This window comes from Anarhichas minor, unplaced genomic scaffold (genome assembly GCF_050575085.1).
Source record: "Anarhichas minor isolate MPS153535 unplaced genomic scaffold, ASM5057508v1 ptg000062l, whole genome shotgun sequence".
NCBI classification, from domain to species: domain Eukaryota; kingdom Metazoa; phylum Chordata; class Actinopteri; order Perciformes; family Anarhichadidae; genus Anarhichas; species Anarhichas minor.
Genome location: NW_027466508.1, coordinates 1949317 through 1973815, shown reverse-complemented (window position 1 = coordinate 1973815; position 24499 = coordinate 1949317). Strand labels below are relative to the sequence as shown.

The following is a 24499-nucleotide window of genomic DNA, read 5'->3' as shown; positions in this document are numbered from 1 at the left end:
TAACTAAATGCACTGCAAGTTTCGGAGGGCTATAAAAAGAGAGCAAGTCTTGGTTAAGTATTGAAAAGTCGATGCTGTCACTGACTTGAAACATGAGATGGAACGTGAACACCGGTCTGTATTGTTGATGTTGAGTGCTTAGCATGCCAGCCACCCTGCAGTACAAGGAAGTGAAAAGATCTTGCATTGGAACAAAAGATGGAGTCATGCCCTGCGAGCAAGCAGGGCAGTACGGGTAGCAGGAAGTTTTGTCCCCCAATATCTTTGCCAATGCAATTTAATTGTGTGTATGGGCAGAAAGGTTTGTCTCTTCATCATAGTGGTCTAATAGCTTCGGGAGTTTGAATCTTTGGAAAGTGACTTGTGGCCAAAGAAGCATGTGGTCATTGGGATATGCTATTAAGTAAGTCACCTACTGTCCCGCACCCCGAGCAAGTTAATACAAAGGGCACGAATTATTTGCATAAACAACTTGAGTGAGGTCTGCCTTCGGTAGAAACTGTGCACAGAATCATCCTGCCATTTGCTTCCGAAAGGCTCTGATCACAGCGGGGATGACATGCAAGGACTGGAGCATGTCAGGGAGAATACACAGCCAGTGGCACTGCTCAGCAGCCTCTCACTCACTCCATACAACCCGCCCTTCAAAGAAATGTCATCCTTTATGGTCCCCTCAACACCCTCCAAATCCACTCCCCTTCGATCACTACAGCTCAAACACACAACAAAGCCGCAAGAGCGCCGATATCGGACGTCCCTTTTCTCTGTGTCAGTCCCTCCTTCCATCTCTCTGATTGTCTGCCTGTCCTTTAGTGAGAAGAAACCAACCTGTGTCTCTCCACTTTGAGCCGACATGGCTGCCTGTCCCCCACTGCGCAGGCCAGTGGCAGCCACAAAGCTGGCCATCTGAAGCTACTGAGGAGTGCTAGCTATGTGGCATTTGGAGTCCGGCCGCCCAGCTGAGAGTTACCAAGAGGGGAACTCGGACTAAATGCCACCTATCCAGGCAGACAGATCGAAAGTGTGTGCCAAAGAGAGAGTGGTTGTTAGGGCTAGTTTTTCTCTGAGACGGCGTGGGGGAGCGAGAGGGGAGCTAGTGGCTCCCCTGCGGCAGTGGCTGTCATCTCTGCAGGTGATGGACACACTAACTACACATTAGCCCCACATTAGTCGACTGGCCGCCCACCATGGCAAGTCTGGAGTTAAAGCAAAGCAGCCCCCTTTTTTTTTCCCATTTAATGAGCCACGTTTTCTTTTTCTTTCCAACACCTTCACGGTATTCCCTGAGCGGGTCCAATCAATTTCCATTGCCGTGGCCCTGAGGTGGGAGCTGATGAGAGTTGGTTCGATCCCACTCTTTGCCGTCCTCTGTTTACCTTTCCAGGCCTCCTCACACATCAGCCAGGAGAACTGGTACCCCCCCCCCATCTCTCTGTGAGCAACCAGGCACGCAATTTACACTCATCACACACTTGCCAGTGGTCATACACAGGCTAGGTTACACTGTACATGCACAGATTACCTTTCTATTTCTTTCTACATCCATAAAATAGTAGGCGATTCATTTTTTTTCTTTCTGTCTCAGGCCACATATGTAGAAGTCATAAGAACCTTTGGCCTGATCATGATTCCACTGAGCTCAGAGAGTGTGAAACGCATTCACTTTGAGAATATTGTATCCCTTGTGATCTTCAAAGAAAAACAAAACAATAAACCCTTAAAATTAACAGGTAGAATGTCTCACATTAATTAAAAACAGCATTAAAGGCTAATGAAACTGGTAGATACAACAGTACAAACTCCGAACTGCACAGATCTGCTGGTGTCTTGAGAGGTGATTTATACGATTACAATGATATTGCCAGCATAAGGCCCTAAGGACAGGTGTTTCAAAGCCAAGCAAATACCGTAGCGCCTGGGGAGACGTTGTGGCCTGAAAACAGGACATTGGAAGGTCACGCACACCTGCTTCCACACAGTTTACTTTCTGCCAGAACATGTGGCAAAACCTTGTCCCTCCCTTCAATATTTACCGTGGGGGGACTAGCATCATTAGAGGGGGTCCCTCAGGGCACTCTGTCACACACCCACCTGGGAAGTGACACAGTGGCTTTAAATGAGACAAGACGTTTGCATCTGGGATTAGCATTTCAAAGCCAAACATGCACACGGGGGCCGTGTGGCGATGCTATGTTAGACTACCCCCCCCGCCACCTAAGACAGGAGGAAAGATTAAAAAGAGACAGTGAGAGGGACCACGCTTAACAAACAGGTGGGAACTTCAGTTTTCTTCATTTCTGTCTCTGTCTCCCATCAACCCCTACTTCAACTCGACATCCCGCCCCATCCCTGAACAACTCGTACTCAGATGGCAGACGCTCTGCTTCATCATCGTCAGACCCGCCCACGTCTTCTGACAAGTGTCAACCTCCACCCCCACCGCGTTGCACAATATATCCGTGGCATGTCAAACGGCGCTAGCTTTCTGTTTAGCGCTTTTTAAGGAAAGGCCCATAAGGCACTGCTCAGGTCAGGCTGCCTGCGCGTTTCAGGCTTGTTCGCTCCTCGGTCGTCCGTGTCAAACACGACCAGCGCAATATGCACCCGCCAAGCACCAAAGTGGGCCGCCATCATAAATAACCGCACCAACAATACATCATTTAAGTGGGTGTTCTGCTCTCGTGGGCAACTCCAAACAAATGTCGTGGGCAACTCCAAACAAATGGCCACATCTATCATTGTGAGTGCCAGGTAGGGTTGGGTTGAGCCCCCGAGGGCACCCCCCTTACTTAAACATTCACACATACATACACACACACACACCTGCTCTGTTATAAATAGCATCCTGGCGTTCCTGAATAAACCTGCTTTGCCCTCCTGGTGGGGGGGCCTATGCTTGCTAATCCTGTGGCGCTATGCGGCAAACTAGCAGGTGTTGCTAGCTCAACTAGCGCAGCGCTCCTCCTGACACAGACAGCACCTATTGTTTGGCAGTGCTGAATAATTAATATTGTCTACAACCTTTAAACAACCTTACGTCAGACTCATCTGTCATGGCGTCCCGCTGAGGAGCCTGGGTGCTAGCGTCGGCTAGGATGCGCGCTTTGAGCCCAGGGGTGTAAAAGGGGGGAGAGGTGACGTGCTATATTAACTGTTGGCCTGCGGCAAGCTAGCACAAGGGGCTGGTGGCTCCGCAGGCGGCCCCTCGCGTTCCTCTTATTTTGACCTCGCTCTATCCCTCTATACCATCACTCCTTGTGTGGGAATAGAGGTTAGCGAGGGGAGCGGGGCATGACTCCATCTTTAGATAACATATGGAGAGGCTACTGCCTCACGATCCATCACCAGTTCAGGACAAATGGGAACAACCTGGATTTCACATTGGAGGCTTTTCCCTGGGTAGAAACAATCAGGTAAGAAGGTAGAAAGCTGGCGAGCTCGCATTTTGCCGTTTACAGTGTTTTAACCTGCTACCAGTGGACAGCCAGTATGGTCTGTAAATCCCATGATGCAGAGGATATGCAAAGGACTATTCAAACCAGGATTAAGAGTCCCTGGAGTTTAGTGCAGCTCAATTCATTTGACTATAATTGTCCATACGCTATGCACGGTTTCAATGAACAAAATGTTGTCAGTGTATTTTTTGAAATGCTGTGTTGTTAGTCAAGTAGATTATTCTACAAAAGCACAAATGCATATGTTTGATCAAATACATTATTCATCCGTATTATTAAGAATCGAAATTCTCTTTATTCCATGATCATTTTCTGATATCTTCCCCTCTTCCTTTTGATTCTGTCCTGATAAATCCTGTCATGTTTGCAGATGGTTGTTTGCCATCTTTACAGTCCTTGGAGTGCCAGATGATCGCGGACTACAGCATCAGAAGAAAAAGAAGACTGGCACGCTATTGTCTAAACTTTATTGGCACATGTTCTGTTGTCCAATGTGGCGAGCCTTACTCATCCAGTACTCAAAGCGGGCCAAACTAATTTCAAATATTTTCAAATGCTGTTTGTTTCAGACCCGCTGCAAAAGTAGTAATAAGGGCAACAACAGGATGCTACAAGTTAAAAATGAACACCAATACAAACTCAACAGTCCCAATACAAACATTAACAGTTGAAATTATGCAAAAATCACAGACACGTGTGTGCAATCATGCAAAACAGACACACAGAAAAGCACATAAACACACACACATGCGGATGAGCATGTGAACACACACACCATGTCCCCACCTCATTGTGAATCTCCTCACAGTGCTGTAGCGTTGTTGGCAGCAGGGCCAGCAGGCTGTGGGAGCCTGTCTCTGGGTCAGTGTGCAGGTTGGACAGGGCCTCTTGACACCGCGACTGGATGTAGGTCAGGGTCCCACTGGAACACTGGTGGGAGAGGGACAAACCCAGTGTTATACAAATAACTGCCATGCAGGGTTTGGCTAGGGCCCTGCCAATCAAAATACAATCCAAACGTTAAGTTTAAGTGTGAGAATGTTTGTTTTTGACACACACACACACACACACACACACACACACACACACACACACACACACACACACACACACACACACACACACACACACACACACACACACACACACACACACACACACACACACACACACACACACACACACACACACAGTCTGTTCAATTCAACATAGCTATGTACTGCAAATGCCATTCATTTACCAGTTAATGGTGTCCAGGACAAAGGTTATCTATTTTAAGCTTCCATACATCTTCACATTTCTTTTCACCCAATAGAGATCATAGAATACTTTAATTTCAATGAAAACACGAGTGTTTAATTCTTTCATTATGTGCAGTCTTTCCCTAATATAGCGTCTAAGTACCAGCAGCCCGTACTGAAATCAAAGGGCCCTGTTGGCTCGCTATACAGCATTTTCACAACAAATTCAAAACACTGCATTTTCCCTTTTAGGCCTATTGGCTTCTCACCTCGGCCACTCTGTGAGTAGAGCTGAAGCGTGCAGTCTCTCCAGCCAGGACACAGTGCTGGTGGGTACTGTTCAGGTCATCTGGTGGAAACACGGAAGAGAAATCTATCAGAACATGCCGACGATACCACCAACGATCATCAAACAGAGCAGCGAAGAATAGTTCACAGGCTATCCGCAACAACTATCTAATAAAACATCGTGGGGCAAAAAAAGGCCAGCAGAATGGGACAAGAGTTGAGATTTCTTATTTTCATCGTGTGTTTTTAATTAATTATAATGAAAAGACAACAACCGATGACAACAGAAAAACAGATGAAAAGCAGGGCATGAAGCAACATGACGACTAAATCATCTTGTACACTCAGACAGATTGCGCTTGGTCCAGCAACGAATCAAATAGAATGAGCAGCATTGTACTATAATTTTAATTACCAAACAAAACCAGATCGTGCTCAATCTGTCAAGATGGAAGAGCCATACCAACAAACATTTGTCCAATATCACAGAAGCTTTACAAAGAGGCCTTACTGCTGTTTCCTGTGTATCCCTCCATGTGTTTCTTTGTGTGTATAGATGTTTCTCAGCTCTGCCGTTATTTGCCTCGTACCAATAATTAATTTAGCCATGACAGAGCTGTCATTCACAGCACATGTGCATATTTACACCCGCCTTGAGCAAGAGTACACTGGCTAATGCCTTTGATTTGAAAGTCAAACAGCCAAATGCTTTGGGAGGAAGATATTATTGTTTGGTGGGAGGGAAAAAAAGATGGTGACAAACAAAACAACTTGCCGGTGTTTTCTTCACCCTGATGAGATTGGAAGGGATTAGGTCTCTGGGCAGAATTACTCTGCGTCTTTAAAACTGTTTATATCCAATAACAAATTATCTCCATCAATCTGCTCTTTTCTTGGCGCGTCTGATGCCTCAGTGGGATCAGGAGGGAGTAGAGGCAAACTCGATAACTGTAATAAATATTTATCTTTCTTTCAACCCCTGCGCCTGCTGCCACTTGTCCTCCTTTTCCAGGAAGCAGGCTTTTAAATATATTGGGTCAACTCTCTTCTCCAGTCCCCCTGTGCATTGGGAGCTGGGAATCTGATTATTGAACAGACCCGGTGTCAAGACTTGCATTGTTCTTTTTTAACCACTGAAATTCCATTTGGGTGGAAATGATGGTGATTCAATTTGCCTCCAGCAGCTCAGACATTAGCAGTTCAAAGGGGCCACCCGGCGACAAATGGTGCTGAAAAGACATTACGGTGTCTGCGGTTATACAACGTTGTAGTTTTTCTTTTAATACCACTAACTATCTATCATATGGTGTATGTCGCTAAAACACTGGTACAATATATTGGCACACATGGTCTAGCGGTGGCTGCTCTGTCTGAGTGTACGTGTGTGTGTGTGTTTGAAACCACATTGGGGGGGGGAGGCGTTTATCCTTCCTCCAATAAGCAGAGGACTGTGTGCGAGTTTGTGCAAATTTATAGGTGCGTGCATATGTTCGTGCATTGTGCCAAGTGTTTAATTCAGGTAGACCGACAAAGCGTCAGACAGCCAAGGACTGTGTGTGAGCTGCTATCGTTGTGCAGCAGTTGGCCTCTCAAGGGCGTACTCGCCAAGTGGAGCATAAATCCCCACTGATCCGCGACAGTCAAGTCCCATTAGAATGGTCTGCACAACAGCCCATCACTCTATTATCATGGCTGGCCTGAAACTGACTGTTCTATTGTAAATCTTATCCAGCTAAAGGAGGTCGGCTTCAAGCCCTGTCAGGCTGAATATTAGGTACAGACATCGCTGCTCTCAGATGAAAACAGAGCAGCTTCAAATGCTCAACTTCAGGAATCCATTCAAAAACCTTCCTGTTCCTTGATTGTAAAATGATTCAGATCGGCAAACACTTGAGCATAGTGTAGATGAAGTAGATGGTAGCTGACTAGACAAAAACAAGTAAAGCAGCTTCCTGTGTAACATGTTTGGGATTTACACTTTGCTCCCCTGCTGTAGTCATGCTGATTAATCCACAATGCAGTTACTTATAACACAGCGTTTGTGTTATGCATTTGCTGTTGTAAGCCTTGACAGGCACCAGGTACGCTAGCTGTACAGCATCTGGACAGTCCATGTGTTGGTGCACCTCTGATACACTATGTCCCTGCAATAAAAAAAAAAAGGAAATAGTTCTCGACATGTTTTGGTTCAGGTTCTGCCTTTGGACCATAAATCACCGGCACAATTTCCCGTGTCACGCCCTACCTGGGGAGACGCTGAATTAACTTGTAGAGGCCAACACGTGGGAAAAATAACCCATTGTGCTGTTCGGTGAAATATGGGGTATATATTGTGTACTTTAACAGTACAGGTACAAATCTCACTAACCAAAACCTCCTCTTGAGTGAATGTACGTTTTGTAGTTTGCTTATATGTTTTGAATTTGTAGAATGGGTCTCGTGGTATCTCGGGCTAAAAAGAAACTAAAAGGAAATTCAAGAAAAACATCAAAGAAAAACACCAAAAAAAAGTTTAAAGTAAGGTGCATCTCCTCCAAAAATGTGTTTGATATAGGCCTGTAGATCACGTCCATATTCTGCTCTATGCTGAAAGCTGCTGTAAATCTGAGCAGTGTATTTATGATTTTGACATTCATGCAGCATGCACAGGTTCAGTGTCTTCATAAAACAGCACATGTGATTGTACACTATGGATGTACGTATTTACTGTTGGAAGAATCCAAGCGGCCATCTTTTAATCACAAAGTCCCTCTAATCACTAGGTCAAATATGTACATTACCACACACCTAGCAGGTTGGATGATTAAATATAGAAATAAAAGAAAGTTCATTTGTTGAACTGATTTCCAGAGAAGTAAGCAGTAACAAGGACTACAGTAAAACGGCATTGGCCAATCCAAGTTGGGGGGGGAAAGTAAAAATTTGATATTATTTTCTTGATAAATATCATGGATGAATACGGTGTTCAGGTTGTTCAGTTTAAACAGTTTTGTGTAAAAATAAATCAGTTATTTAACAAAAGAATACAGTAATTCATTAAGCAGATTAGGAAAAGACTGACTTAAGATGGTACTGTAAAGTATGTTTATCCCTGAATACGTATGACAGCAGAGCGCCTTTAAGAACAACTTAACTTAACTTATTGCTCATCTGAACGCGAGCTTCTGCTGTGAGGTGGATGAATGTCCTCACGCTCACAAAACACGAGAAAGCTTGGAAGGGCCCACAGGGCCGAACAGAGGAGTGTGGAGGGGTCTGCTGCAGCCAGAAAGCATTAAGCCGTGATTTACAGCCATGTGGCTCACTGTCTGTCCTCTCCATAGAGGTCACAGGACTTCAAAGAAATAACATTTGGCTTTCCTAACCTCTCTAACGCACACAATTTCATGGAACCTTAAAGCTCCGTGTTCAGGCCAAGTCACCACACACACACACACACACACACACACCTCAGCTCCACTTCTCCTGCGGAGAGGGTTAGAAGAGAATAAAGCGTGAGTGGGAAGTGCATCCTGCTGGCATGGGTCATTTGGGACAAAGTACAAGCAACACTCAAACGCGGGGTAATAAACGTGTTCCTTCCTCCTAAGTCAGACACACCGGTGAAAGTTGTATGGGCGACGTGTTTACATGTGCATGCGGGGGAAGATTTAGTACCTCTCATGTAATAGCAGTCTCCAGACTCCAGCGGCAGCGTCAGGCCAGGTGTGCGGATGTCCCAGGCTACCTTGAGCCCGATCCTCCAGCATGCCTCCTCACCGCTGCCTCCCTCACTGCTCTCACCTGTCAGTCACACACAGCCAGACTCACTGTAACATTTGCATTTTACATTTATATTCACATTTCAGGCGTTTGGTTTGACAGTTTCACCCAGCGTGACTTAAACTGAGTGTAAAAGTGCAATAGGCTTAAATTCCTCACATTTTCATGTGGTTTATCGCCATAGAATGACGGCTATTTAACACAATATTAATCCCAACCGCTTTTTTTCACATCTGAAAATACAAGTGATATCTGGGTAATGCAGTGCTAAAACGCTATAACAATGCCTTAAATGTAGCCAAAATGAATGAATAAAATGAAATAGTAAGGAGTGCAATGATTAAAACCACACCACTCAAACAAGGGCTGTAAGATGTAAGCCTTTGTCTCTAAAAGGGGAGAATCACTTAACAGCAGAGCGAAGATGATATGTGTTGGCTGTTAGCAACGGATCTTTATGCCATCATTGTGCTGTGCAAGAGGAAATAGCTGGATAAAAGCCCTTGATGGTGTTTAGTGAGTGTGTGAGACGGTGTTATTGGACAGCAGGTATCCTATGATATTCCTGTTTCTGGACCCATTCGCTGTGACCACCTCCCCTGCTCTTCTCTCTCCTTCCATTCTTACACGGCACACTAAGAAAACAAGATTTGGCCTGGCTGGCCAACACCCTTCAGCAAAATCAATACTAAAGTCTTTCTGGGCCTCTCTGCCCCACAGCTGCCTTTTCCTTTGCTCAGCACGGATAAATAGTAACTTAATTTCCAGCCATTGTGCTCTGAGAGCCAGCTAATGGCAGCACTCCCCAAGGCCCCGGGAATGGTGGAATATCATCCTCTGTGCCGGAAAATGTTCAGTCGTGGCAGATTCCTTTGGATCAGCGCAGCTGGGAAAAACACTCAGAACACTCCACTTGGCTGAAAAACTAGGTGAGGCTGTTTAAAGAGAAAGAAAAAAAAAAAGCCTATCAAAGGGAGCAGGTGTGATGCAAAACATCTAATCACTGTGCATCTAAGGTATCTAATGTACTGTGTTTCTTTCTTCTCAGGGACAATTTAAGAAACGTGACCTTATTGTGAAAGTGCAACGTTCCCGAAGGTAACAATTTCATTAGCCTGGTTCTGGGAGTCCTCAGAGCTCCATCAGACTTTCCTCTCTAAAGTCTGGAGCTTTGGGGTCATTCAGGACTAGAAAAAGACGCAGCTGCTGAGCACTGCAAGGTGTTCTGCCGCGGTGTTTGAAGCTCGTGTTCACAGGGTCAGAGTTGAAATGGCCTAGAACAAATCATCGAAACAGGCCGCTGTAGCAGGTGTTTCTGGTTAAGTAACCACAATGAAGAAAGCCCAGCTGTAAAGTGGGTCGGGATGTCAGAGCAGTTGGCATCTCACCTGTTTGATATTGTAAAATTACAGTTTCGCGACACAGATGCAAGACCGTACAGCCAGTAAAACAGGCAGAGCTCCCGCTGTTGACAGCACAGTCCATGCTGAACTACAGCTGCACATGTATCTGCCTCCACAACAGGAGAGCATGTTCTGCTGTCCTTCCAGCCTGTGGAAGGTGCAAGGAATGATCTGGTGAGTGGCTGCTCAAAGGGATTTTAATATGAGAGCAAAGGACAAAGAGCAGCTTCTTTAATCATTAGTTTCGTGGGTAATTTAATCTACCATAGTTGCTTTGCTCTCGAAAGCGATGCTCCTCTCTCACTGAGATTCTCTATCAACTCGATCAGCACGCACTATCAGCTCTTGAAAGAGAGCATATTCCATAATTAGGAGACGTCGTATCATCCATACAGTATACAGTCCAGGAACACTTATCAAAGCAGGGCTCATTATTCCATATCAGATAATTGCACATCGATCATTTCTCGGGGAAACGATTTAGATGAGATGCGGCGTGTGTGATAAGGCCTGTTTGTTAAGACTGCGCCATTCAGTGCATGTTAAGAGCTCAGATCCACATGTCTGTGATCTCCCGACGCGCGCTCGGCGATAAGGCTGTCAGCAGCAAGCCGCTGATGACATTTGATAATGCCCTGACACTATCACGTAGATGGATCTGATGGCTGCCTCACCAGAGGCCGTGTCTACAGCTGCTACCGCGCTGCTGCAGGGCCATAATACACAAGGTTAGCTGTATCTGATCCGCCACAAAGCCACTGAGATACGTTGATGGGATATTGAAGGGAGAGAGAAAAACGGAATATTAATTTCAGAAACAACATGACATACTTTGGATTTAAGTGCCTAAAGTGTTAAATCTCGGGATCTCAACTATTGTTATCCAATTTGCACAATTTTAAGCTATTTTAGCTTTGACGCTTACCTTTGTCATTGTGACAGCTATGGCTGTAAACAGCCACTGGAGAATGACTGATGAGGTTCTCATCGTGGTGCCACCCTACTGCCATTTTCCCCATGCCATAGTAAGGCTCCTCTTTGAGCTGGCTCATAGCCGCTGGGTCCATGTAGTTGAGTAAGGTGACATTGAACTTGACCGGACCGGTGCATACCTGTCGAGGACTCGGCTGGGAACACCCCAGCCCGCTTGCCTGTTCGTCCCTGTCTTTAATGTGGTGATCTGACAAGCTGTGCTTGAGTTGTGCCACAGGTTTCTCCGGGGCCCCTAGTCCCGCAGGTTTAATCTCTGTGCCACCGACGGCCTTAGGCGCCCAGCCGGGGAGTCTTCCTTCGCTGTGCTCCGATCCTGCTGCGACAGGCGATTCGCTCGGTTTGACCTGGCGGGACTCTCCCTCCTCACTGCTGGGTTTGGACTCCGTCTCCCATTCGTCTTCTTGTTTCGACCCAGAGCAGCCTTCTTCTTCAATGTCCCACTCCTCGCTGTGCTTGGACTCCGCGTCCCCCTCCTCACTCTGTCGGGACTCAGAGTCCCCTCCTTCACTATTTTTGGAGTCTTCGCTGTGTTTAGACCCTGCGTCCCCCTCTTCACCCTGTTTGGCCTCTGCCTCACCCTTCGCACCTTGTGTAAGCCTGTCTCCTTCCTTCAGCAGAGACACATCAGAGCAGAAGAAGGTGTTAAGCTCACACAATGCCTTGCAAGCGGCCCTGAAATCCGGGTCACAACAGTTTTGTCCTTTGAGCTCGGTGTCCTCGCTGTGCCAGGGGATGGCAAAGAGCCGTGTGTCCAGATAGCGATAGGTGTGGCCCGGCTCACCCAGCAGAGTCCGTGACACGGCGGTGAACACATCTCGTTCACGGATGCGAACCAAATCTCTCAGGAGGCAGCCCTTCCTTCTCAGGGTGAACAGAGCCGTCTGCACCCGACCATGGAGCTCGGCGGGCAGCGAGAGGGATCTCCTCAGAACCAGGCCGGAGTAACTGGAGTCCCACTTGGGAACACAAGACATTCTTATCAGGATGATCATGACACACAAAAACATAACAAACAAAAGGAAATTACAATCTGATTTGGAAAACATGCTTCTTGCTCCAATCTTGAGGAAACTATTACACATTACAGGGCTGTAAGAGCAGGTTATAGAAGAGAAAAGGCCGCTGTAGGCTGTTTTAAAGTGGAGCTCATATCAGTAGCATAATGCCGAAGTGTGGCTGGCTCACCAGTTGCTGATAGCCCCGATCTGCAGGTCCCAGAAAGGGGATCTTCTGGTCTCCCAACTCCTGCAGTAGCTTCCGCCTCTTTGAAACACAACACAGTAAAACAGGCTGATAAGTAGCAGCAGGAACCTTCTGCATGTAGCTAGTGCATTTCTTTTGGGTATTTGCATTTCATCAGTGTATTACTTTTGGGGAATTGCGGAGATGGTGTGAGGGGCAAACTGTGACTTCTGTATACCTTAAAGCATCCACACCAAGGTGCTGTGATTGGCCACAAATTAGAAAATGATCTCACTACTTCCTGGCATAAGAAACTGTAGAAAGACATAAGAGTGTGTGAGACACACATCTCTTATGGGCCTGTGTGGCCTACATAAGTCAGAGTCTGGCTCTACTGCCACTTCCACTGTGGCACTTTATTTTAAAGTACTGGAAGCACAATCTTTGAATACAAGACTGCCTTTGCCTCGCGGGACGTGAATACATTTCCAACCATCGTACCTTGCCTCACTATAAATATATCCGTTAGAAATAAACAGTGTGAAATGTACAATAGCGTCACATACTGGAGTATACGGACTAACAAGAACAAACTGTTCAACTAAAATCAATTTGTTATTTGGGGATCAAATAAATAAATTAGTTTGAACAAATGAAGCTCTCAAACAACAAGCAGAGATAGCACTGGAACCTGGTCATTTTCATTGACGTCTCACATTTTTATGATTTCGTGAAGGCTGCCGCGGGGTTCCTCGCAACCTAATAAAAGATGCCCTGTGCCATACAGAGCTCGCCCAATAAAAACGTCAACCTGGTGGAGGGATCAAAGTACTTTTCATTGGGACGCATTCCATTCTGACCTGTAAATCCAGTGGCAACTGGCATAAAAACTATATGCCCAAATAAATTTCACAACTATTTCCCCCACCCTGCCTTCCGTATGTGCTTGTGCGAAGGCGTTGTATCTGTGCGCGTATGTGGGTTCAGACCCTCATACTCATTCCCCACAGGTGCACACACACACACACACACACACACACACACACACACACACACAGCATCGCATGGTGTCTCAGCAGCAGGGGAAGGAGGAATATCACCGACATGCCACTGCCTTTTTACATCTTTAAAAGTTTTGCATGAATGGCCGCAACCACCGCGCAGTCGTGACGGTTCGAGGAGAGACGACCCTGTGTATATTTCCGAGACATTTACAACAGGCGTCTCGCATTTCAACTGCCCTAATAATGCCAAAGACCTCATGCGGCACACCGCAGGGAATATGGGAACCGGCTGCCAAAACATGTCCCGACTTTAAGAGTGAAATAAAATGTCCTGTTAATAACATTAAAGTGCAGGTATGAAAGGATGCGTGTCCTGACTCAAACGGGGTCTGGATCCAAAAAAAAAGAGGGCAAGCGGTGAAGTGTGTGCATTAAAGACTGGAGGGAGGGAAACAGAGCCCAGTAACGCAGGCGGAGGAAATGGGAGGGCATCAGATCAGAAGCAGTTTGGTGAATTTACCTTCAGGGCTGAGTCTTTACCTTAGGCTAAACAACACAACACCTGCTGAAAAGTTTTCTTAAAGGATGCACATGAGTGTACAGGCCTTCCAAGTTATTCCGGAACAAACAAAAACAGACTCGCAGACAGTTGGAATGTAAAAAAACAAAACAACATGCACTATTCATGGCCAGACTGCATTCAAAGGCTGTTGGAAGAAATTGACAACCTGACACACATTCATTGGTGTCAAATTCGAACTCATGACAGAAGCTCAAGATATCAAGGTGAGGCTCTGGGCGAGTGTTGTCTGTCTGTCTGTGTGTGTGTGTGTGTGTGTGTGTGTGTGTGTGTGTGTGTGTGTGTGTGTGTGTGTGTGTGTGTGTGTGTGTGTGTGTGTGTGTGTGTGTGTGTTTTTTTTTATCCGTGCGCTGCTGTGAGCCTGTACAGATCCATATCCTGGCATCCATCTGCTGTAAGTAAGATCCTTACAGTCTTGCTTTGGTCACACCACCGCTGTGTACACAAGCACGAAAGTGTGCCTTCACACTGTGTGTGTGTGTGTGTGTGTGTGTGTGTGTGTCTAAGGCTCCAATAGCTATACACACACACACATACATGGCCATCCCAAAAGAAAAACAGTAGCCGGGGTAGTGAGCATGATGCCTCAACGCCAATCGCACACAAACCAGGGCCGTCACACACATGTCGGAAACATCAAGCTACTCAGAAATTCCACAGAAAAAAAGGAAAGACAAGAAGTTACCGGAGCCCTCTGAAGCAGATGGACTCTCAGTATCAGAAGGCCGCTGTGTCTCCGTCTCTCTACCTGATTCTAGAAGGAAAACCACGAAGCTCAAAAAAGGTCTGCGTTCCTACTCAGACCCAAGAAATGAGATTACCAATCCCATAATAACACAGAGGCGTCACGGTAGCCCTGCCGACCGTCTGCGCTGAGTGATGTATCTGGTGCTTTTTTTTTTTTTTTATCTCTCTCTTGCTTGATGGGATTATTCCCTCAGCCTGACTGTTTATCACAGCAAAACATATTAGGTAGAATAGAACTCAATTGGTTCGCTTTGATCTTGGCCTATAAGAGATATCAAACTGTGTACCACATATTTATTAATTTCATTTATTTCCCCATTCGTGACACTTCAACGGACACTTTCTTCAAAGCGTTCCTCGCGGAGCAGATTAATGTCCAGCGCTTAACATCAACAGCTAAAAAAAAAAAAAAGCCAGATAACTCTGCCGCTGTGGGGATAAAAACACGTCCAGTCTAACTTGTGTCTGCCCCAGAGGGTGCATTGGAACGTACTGGATGTGATAGGACTGCTTAAGGAGGACACACGAGTCCCACTGGACTTCTTTAGATCTGGCTGATGCATCTCAAACTGCAGCTACAATGTAGAGTAAGCCCTAAAGATGGCTCGACAAGTCGTCAGTCACCCCATGTGAAAGCGCTTCTTGTGCTTTCCAGTATATACTTTTTAGTAAGACAGAAATTCTTTCCATCTTGGCTGATATCTATTTTTGCCATATTTTCCTCAACACCCCCAGCCAAAGAGGGGCAGCACTCTCTCTTTGCATGCGGGTCAGACCGACAGAAGACGCTGGCTCTCACCAGGCCCTGTGACGTGATGAGAGGCAGCTGTGTAATACAGCCCATTGGCACTTGTGTGACACCCGTTTCAGAACCGTTCGTCTTCTGCAAAAGTGATGGCGAATCAACAGTTTTGACAAGTACGGTTGTAAAACTTCAGACTCCGACAGACGGACTTGTGGGCGCGCATCAAAGGCGCTTCCGCCGCGCTCCATTTGGCGCCGGATCGCAGAATGTCGGGAGCTCGTGTGAAGCGACACGGGGCGTAAAGAAGGGCGACCCCATCGGAACATTGGTGTTTGCATGGGCGATGCATAGAAGGTCTGCAGGAGCTTTGAATTCAGCTTTGATCTGAGGGAAAAAAACACACATTCACGAAAACACAACCGGTAGTCAAGTTGGTTCCATAAAGGTCTCTATAGTTCTATAGTTCGTCTACCTCATCTTCGGGGTATGTCACTAACTCAAACTATGGTGAGAAAACACAGCACCTAGGTGCCACCACACCCAAATACCTACAGAGTCACACACATACACGACCACACAGGCAGAGAGGTTCCACTTTCACTGCAGTTGTATCACTTTTAACAACTTTCTAAAATGTATCTAAAAGGTGTGTCCACAATACCTAATGCACAAACTGAAAAACAGCAGCTCCAGTACCAGTTACAATGTCATAAATAACCTTTTTTAACTATTTTTACAGATCATTTCATAATTCATGCATGCCAAGCTGAAAAAAAAAACATTCAGGGCAACAAAATTAACCATTTCTTAATTCTGACATTTTATTTACAGCCACTTGTGGCATTCATTTATTTTGAGAGTACCAGCTAGAGGTTTGGTGACTCAGTGTGATGGCTGACCAGGCAGAAAGGTCAATGGCTAACCGGAATGTGTGGGAGTTGAACTCAGAGCCGGGGTGTCGGTAATGTGTAAACCTGTGTCTGCACACGCTCAGGACCATGCCATGAATATGAATGAGGTCAGTCAGGAGGATGTGTTGCCAGAAACATCTGAAAAAAAAAACCGCTTCAGCTTTCGGCTACTTTTCCTGTTGATTGTTGTCGATTCTTTTCTGGATAATCTGTATTATCCTGAGATGTATTTACGGATTCAATTTGGCGTGTAGTTCTAGCCTTTAATACAAGGTCGTCCCTCCGAGCCCATGCAAATAATACGGATCAGATGTTTACGTCTCGTATTAAGAACATAATCCTCAGCATGTTTTTCGTACAGACACAAGAATGGGTCATATTAATTTAATCATTTTCAGACAGGTTTTGTTTTTTTCAAATAAGAAACATATTAAAAAAAAGATATATACCCAGAAACAACTGCAGATGAATGCTACGCCATTGAACTCTGCATATTTAATTTCAAATCAAGGTAGTGAACAGTCCGTATATATATATATATATATATTGACAGACGCGTTCAACATGTGTTCGGTGGGGGTCCACAGGTGGAGTACATGATGACAAATGGCAGACAAGGCCGGCTCTGGCCCGTTAATTGTTGTTGGAGGCCGAAGGCTGCGTCGCTCGTTTCACCTCGCGACAGGTCGGCGGGGGGACGCGATCATTAATATTGGAACATTTCCATCCATCTACCTGAAACAAGAGGCCAGTCATTTAAAGGGCTGGCGCTGGGCAGACCTTTCACGCCCTGTTTATATCACTGATCCAAGCACATTACCAGAGCTGTGGGGGACCACTGCCGGTCATTAATTACATTAACACACACACACACACACACACACACAACCTTTATTGGCACCCAGTCACATTTGAAAAATGTCACACGTGCGAGATAAGGTACACTAACACACATCCGGTGTGCCATTTTAGCGAAACATCAAACGCCCCGTCAAGTTCCCTCTCGGCGAGCCATGTGTGCACTTTCTCACGCGCACACTTACTTAAAGCTACTCCTCCAGTCACCCCAGGGTGCACGTAAATTCTGTCAGGTGGAGAGTACGTGTGCATGTGTGTGAGAAGAGGAAGAGATGAAGAAAGAAAGAAAGGAAAAAAAAAAAAACGTACTGGACCTCGTCTGTGTTTTGATCTCTCTCACTGCACCTGACAGGCCGTACAGAGAGACCCAGGTTCTCCAGATCAATCACTCAAAAGTATTTACAAATGCAGAAAGCCAGACACAGACAGGTTGGCACATGGCCACTCTGTTTAAGTGCTTTTCAATGTGTCTGTGGTGTCAACATCTATTTCACACTCATCTACACCTCAAAGGGGGAAAAAAAGATGTTCCGGTGACCTTTAGCAAGTGTCAAATGTGAAGAGAAGAAGAGGAGAAAGAGAGACGGGCGATTCAAGAGATCTGTCCGTGTGCGCCTTGCATAACCTTTTTATTTACCCGGGAAAGATTGACTGAGCGTGCTCTTTATTAGAAACATACCAGCGGCGTCACACAGTACATCTAAAGATTTCTGGTGGACAATAAAAAAAACATCTTGTTCAAGGGCATCTTGAGCTATAAACCCAGTGCAGGATTCAAACTAGCAGCCTTTTCTTTTTTTTGTCACAAGAGCAGCAGTATGAGCTCTTGGCTGCCATGACCGACATGCAAGGGCCATTTGCCATTTTGCCTTATTTGTTAGTTTGCGTCCCGGGCCGTAATGTTTCCATTAAGGTGATGTCAATCGAGAAAAGCTTTTTAGTTTTCACCTTCAAATTACAACATGCTCTCATGAGGTCAGCTGTTTTCCATGCGGAATGGCCGGTTTTAACGCAGACGCAGTCCCTTGGTATTCAGGCAGAGTCCGGTTCAGCCCGGGGTAAGTCGGGGGGGGGGGGGGGGGGGAGAGTGAGAAAAGGAGGAAGGGAAGGAGAAATGGACGGAAGGAGGAGAGGAAGGAGAGCGTTGATTGAAAGACTGTGATTAGCAGTTTCCAGCAGGGCACCAGGGCCACTGAGTTGTTCCAACAGGGTTGTCGCGTCTCGAGGTGCAGTCAAGGAGAAGTCAGTGCTTTAGAAAGCTCCCTCAATTTCTCCATTTCCCCCTCCTTCCCTTCCCTTCCCTTCCCTTCCCTCCCTCGCTCTCACCACCCAGCCACACTTTTCCTGGCCCTCCAAAAAAAATCAATATGGCTGTGTAAAGTGCAGCTTGGCCCAGGGGGGAGGGCCGGCTAGCTGTAGGGGCTGGATGCGGAGCTTACAGGGAGGACAAGAGGCGTCCTCCAGGCCTGTCCCACAGGCAGTGTCAAGGACAGACCTGAATATCAGAGGACTGAGGCCACCGGATTGCCCTTCCGCTCTCTCTCTCCCTCTGTCTCTGCTGGCCCGTCTTGGCTGGCTCAGCGGGGCAGAAGAGATCGATAAGCAGGTGGAGCGTTTCAAATCCCTGGCTCCGGAGGGCCGACGTTACGCTCCTCAGAGCCCAGCGGACCAGGGCATCGCTCAGGGCAGAGCAGCTGGATGGATGGATGAGTGGGCGGGCGTGTGCTAGTCGCACCTAGTCATTGAAAGGTTTGTGATTTGTGACAATAAACAATTCAATAGCACTTAGCCATACACAGTGTCTGAGGGGTGTAAGAGCCAGACTCTTCACACACACACTGCCATTGTCTCAGCATGTCACAGATCAGAAGCATTCAGAAAGGTCAGGCAGCTATGGACCAGCCTGGTACCGTATCTCACAGTAGGTCAGTACCTGTAATGCTGCTATGATGCAGAATAAAGCATGTAAAATGGCCTTTAAAAAAAAAAAAAAAATAGAAATGGCATGTTCATTGTCAACAGCAGTGTTCCTCATTTCCATACAGTAGGCTTGACGAGGAAGCCTGTACATGACGTGGATGAAGTGTGCGAGGAGGATTTCAGTGTGTGAGTGACTGATCACAGTGGAAGTGGCTTGTGTCTCTAATCCAGTACCACTGTTAGACCCGGCTCTGTGTACCGCGCCGCGGGTTGATCAAACCCATCATGTGACAGGCAACCTCTTCAAATGACGATGATTTCCCAGCTCTGTGTCCTTTTCGGCTCCCATATTAGATCATCTTCTGACACTGCCAAGTCTGCTACTTCATGTGGGATAAAGATGATGTGCAAGCCGACCGGAGGGGCTGCGAGTCAAGGGTAAACGAGGGGCTGAGACAGGGGGTACTGTGCCGCGTTGGCTGACAGCTGTGACAATTATCATGTGGTATATTATAACCTTATGCTAAACATAAGATTTGATGAAGTATGTTGCTTGACAAAACACTTCCAAGGACATTTTACCAGCTGTGTGTCACATTCACACACAACACATGGAACGAAGAAGATCATACAACGTATCAAAAATGGAGAGGATCTTGTCTGCTTCAATTTTTCCTATCGATCATCAAAATGTGACTTGGTGTTGTACTTTTCAACTATATCGTATTTTCTTGAATTATTTGTTGATACCCATTTGTTGGAACTGATTTCTGAATGTGGTATTATTAACAGGCTTGAGCCGTGGCCTAAGTACAAATGCTGACAATGACCTGAGCCACTAGAAAAACATATGGCACAAAACAGATGTGGACTGCACATCTAGGACAGGTCTAATTCTATCTCATGTAGTTCTTTGACCCAGATAAACTGGCATTATGATGGGACCTCAGATTAATATTGAATTAAGGGCCGAATATCATTTGTGGCTGTTTACACGGCCGTCAGCCCGTCTTCCTGGAATCCTGAAGCAGATAACTTTGCTATAATGGCATTAGCCAAATCCCGGAGTATAGCAGACGGCACTTGTCTTGCTTGAGAAGCCACCTCATTTCTTTATTTATTTTTCCTTCACTCATTGTGAACAAAGGGGAAATATTCTACCAGGAATTGAATAGCTTAATCCTCTTTTCACTCTTCCCAGTAGCTTGAATGGTGACAGATTAACATCCTGGAGGTTTACGAACCCAGCCATTTGAAAATGTAATTGCTGGTGCGACACTGCATGCATGTGTTTAAGTTGAGGGTTAATATTAAAGCTCAAAACACACACATGCGCTGGAGTCAGGGGGGGGGGGGGGGGGCGTGGCCAGGTTGGGCCAGACCCAAAGTCAGTAAAGCCCAGGCGGGACGGCCCATTCTGTCACGTACGTATCAGCAAGCTGTCCCAAACCCTCGCTAGGCGCCATAGTTACTGTTCACTTCTGCTAATTATTACAGCCAATCAGAGGGGTTAACGGGGCGGAGCCTGGCCAGACCATGTTCTGGGGCATTTAACAGCTGGCAGGAACGGAGGTGAATGCATTACACACTGCCCTCATCCAATAAAAATAAAACATCCTGACATCTGAGGTGTACTTAGCACAGAGGGAAAAGGGAGGAAGTGAGGGAGCCAAGAAAGAAGGGATCAAGAGAGGGAGGGGAAGAGGAGGGTGGGCTGGGGTGAAGAAGGGGGAGAGAGCATCTGATAACATGATGTCCAAGTGCCACCTAGTGACAGCTTCCCAGCTCCTCTGGTCCTTGAGGCTCCAGAGCATCAGGGGTGAGGGGGGGGGGGGGGGGTGGACAGATGAAGCAACCCAGGACGGAGGGATTGTATATCAGTAGCATATTGTTTTATTCATCCAGACGTGTCAGCGAGCAGTCTGAACTGTTTTTATCAAATTACAACATACAGAAGTGATGTTGGTTTTAATCACTTTACATCTTGTTTCCAAAACCCAATCAAGCTAAAAAAAAAAAAAAAAAGCGAAGTCCTTCCTCAAGTGACCCCTCTGTGTGTAACACTGCACTGGTATGCTGGGGGACCTGGACTCCTATAGGTCCCCTCCCCTCATTAACCCAGGTATAAATCACACTCCGCCAGTTGCCCCAGAGGTGAGAGGGATGAGAGTGGAGGTGAGCTTGAAATAATGCTTATGTCACGGCGGGTCAGCCCTCCATTATGGCCGTTTCAAAAACTATTAATCTTGCTTGTAGTCAGTGGCCTAGAAATAATTACTTCATCTAACCCATGTAATACAGCATGACCAGCAGTCGAGCCTGGTCAATTTGAGGCTCGGGAGGAAGGCTGGGGTGGGGTGGGGGGGGATGGAGAAAAGGGAGTGAGAGAGAAACGGGGGAGAGCCACAAATTACCAGGCCCTGTCTCCTGCTACTGGGTGACTGATGTCCTGCTCACTTCAGCTGTGGCCTTTTACACTCCCAACACTGATTTAGATAGATACATACACACGCTCTGAGAGGCACATCATGTACATGCACACATATGTACGCACATTAGTCCATGATTAAATACATTCACACTGAGCGACATCTTTTTAAACAAGGGTTCAAAACCCTAAAATTAGATCTCGAAGACTCAAAACGCAGCTTTCCATTTGTTTTAGTTGGCACGCAGAACAAATGTTCTGCGTGCCAGTTCATGGTCAAATCAAACCATGAACTGGCTATACCACCAAACATCCTTCGATACTGCATAAAACTCAAAATTCATATGTGTTCAAATAAAGCCCACAAAAAAATGCAAGTGAAAGTATTTTCCTTCGTTGTCAGTCAGAAGCAATTGTGAAAGCCGTGCTATTACACGCAAGCATTTAAAACCCACGCTGTGGGTAAACAGAGGCTCCGCTGCAAACTCAGCCCGCATGAACGTCACAGGAAGTATGTATGTATGGAGTGACATAAATAAATGCAGTCCTCCAGTGGCTGTCACAGCTGGCATTGCAGGTGCAAATTTAATTAGTCAAGGTGAAGTCTCCCCTTGTTGTCTGAGAAGGTGGAGGGGGGGGGGGGGTCCTCGCCATGCACGGCTGTAAACACGCACCGATATCCTAATCAGGTGTCACCGCAGCGTTTGATCAGCCTGCGAAAACTTGTCACGAATCCCCCGGCAGAGAGTGGGCCGAGGGGGGGGGGGGGGGGGGGGAGAACAAAGGAAAAGAGCTGTCACCGGAGAACAGGGTGGTGCTGGAGACGGCAGTGGATGAAGAGAGTTTGCCCATTAGCAGTCTCTCCTCCACTCCCCTGAACGTCTCCCCTCCTCTGGTTTTCCGTGGCTCCTCTACCTTGCAGTACATAACACGCCTTTACTGTATCCCGTCTGTGTGTCTGCGCTTCCGCTCTGAGGAAAGTCTCAACCACAGCTGTCACACTCGCTGCTTCACAACCGCCAACAAAGCTTCCGCCGAAAGAAAACCCCAAATACGCTACTTTTGTTTACCTTACGCAAAAAAAAAAAAAAAAACGTTCAGAGATACAAACTGTGTTTTGTTTTTATCAAGCGCCATTCTGAGTCGTTGGGTCCTCCTAGAGAAAGAACACGGGAGGTGCTGTTCTCCTCCCGCCCGGCCCCTGCAGGCTGCTCTGAGGCAGTGCAGAGGAACACACGCGCCATCACATGCTGTTTACCTTTCAGTTTGGGGCGATATTGAATACATTAGCCGATTGAACCTCGTAAGAAACACAGGCGAGTGACAAGGCCCAATCGTCTTTGCGACTACCGTGGTAACTGAGATTACAGGCTAACAAAGAGCAGACAGGGGGAAGAAATATTTAAAACCCGAATAGTGATACATAAATTAATTAAAGGACAAAAAAACAAGTGGAGAATTAAAGTTGGAACATCTGTCAGCGACTTAGCTTCCCAACGTAATACCAGTGTTAGAACATTTATACCCTTGAAGTTAATGATCCCCTCTTTAATTGACAGTCAAGGAAAAACCGGCTGCGGCAGCATCCTGCCGAGACACCGATAAGAGCCCCCCCCTCCCAAAAATAAAATAAAAAAACAGTTTAAAGAACCTTGGCACTAATCCCTATTGTCATCCCAGCGCAGCAGAAGGACTTACAAACACAGATAACTCCGGCGAAGCTGTCTATTTCTCAGGAGTTATGGGGACAGCCGAAGCCGCCGCGCGCCTCGAATCAGTCACTCAGATTAGCCCAATCCCTCTGTGCTGTCAGTCAGCCGAGACAGTAGCCTGTCACCACATTTACATGAGTCCATCTCATACGTGACAATACCACCCCCCCTATATAGATGACAATGGGTAAGAGGAAGGGGTCCACTCGCTGGCAGATTGCGGGCGTGCAGTGTGGCAGACGGGCTGTTGTTGGATTAAGCTCACGGTGCTCGCCTCTCCGCTGACACTCAAACAACAAGTTTAAGGAGTCTTAACCATCGACGTTATTTTCCATAGTGGAGAGAATGTGGGAGATGTATGTCAGATGGAGCACACGCATACACCTACACTGACAAAACGCCGATACACACATATACACACACACATAAGGATAAACTTCAAATAACTTGGAAGTACAAAATGACTGTTAGCTTAACTAGTTTATGTCTTCCCCAAAGTTGGCTTCAAGCACGACTTTAATCCACCTACTTCACTTAACATGGTGAAGCTCAAAGAATAAAAGGGGAAAACAACATAAAATGAAGTACGCACTATATAGAAAACATCTGGATCATCTCCATCGTGAATAAACACAAGCACGATGGAGATTAAAAAGCCAACCGTAAAACAAATCTCCAAACTTTGGGGTGTCAAGTTATTCAGGGATTAGTTCCCGCCGAGTACGCGTTTGTACTTTTAAATGAACGTGTGATACTTGGCGGCACCTGAGAGCTCGCAGTGTGCTTGCTGCTATTTATGCTTCTGTGGCTCACTCCACTTCAGACAGTCCTGCAACAAATGACAGTGGATGCCCTCTACATAACAGGGCCAGTGCAAGCATGACACAGGGGTTGACAAGTGAACCCTCAAACTCCCTCACCCCTGCCACGGCACACACACACACACACACACACAAATAGCCCCGCAAACAGCCCTGACATGACCGCTCAGGAGCCCTTCCTAACCCCTCCTTGTGTTTTTTTTCTCGCTCTCCATCTCACTGGAGACAACCCTCAATTCAGGACCGTTTTAGCCAGGCAAGTGGATGTGACCCGCTGCCCTCCAGTCAGGCTCATCTGAATAAACTGTGTTGAGGAAACAGGCAGAGGAGGGAAAATCTGCCTACATTACGATAGGAAGAGAGGAGATGGGATTCAGCCATGGGGCTCTTTTCTTTATGCACGTTTGATCAAGTGCTTGACAGCGCCGGTGGATGGAATTACGGACCGT

At 46.5% G+C, this 24499-nt stretch overlaps 1 protein-coding gene across 7 annotated transcripts in view; it reads right to left on the bottom strand.

Annotated features, from left to right (window-relative positions):
* Positions 1-24499, bottom strand: part of fto (FTO alpha-ketoglutarate dependent dioxygenase) — a 113000-nt gene that overhangs the window by 80428 nt on the left and 8073 nt on the right. For all 7 annotated transcript variants that reach the window (XM_076078090.1, XM_076078094.1, XM_076078088.1 and 4 more), the window contains exons 2-6: positions 12328-12405; positions 11075-12098; positions 8642-8767; positions 4966-5045; positions 4242-4385 (exon numbers count right to left, since the gene is read on the bottom strand). In XM_076078090.1, the coding sequence (XP_075934205.1) occupies positions 4242-4385; positions 4966-5045; positions 8642-8767; positions 11075-12098; positions 12328-12405 (1452 nt within the window). The remainder of the gene's footprint in view (positions 1-4241; positions 4386-4965; positions 5046-8641; positions 8768-11074; positions 12099-12327; positions 12406-24499) is intronic.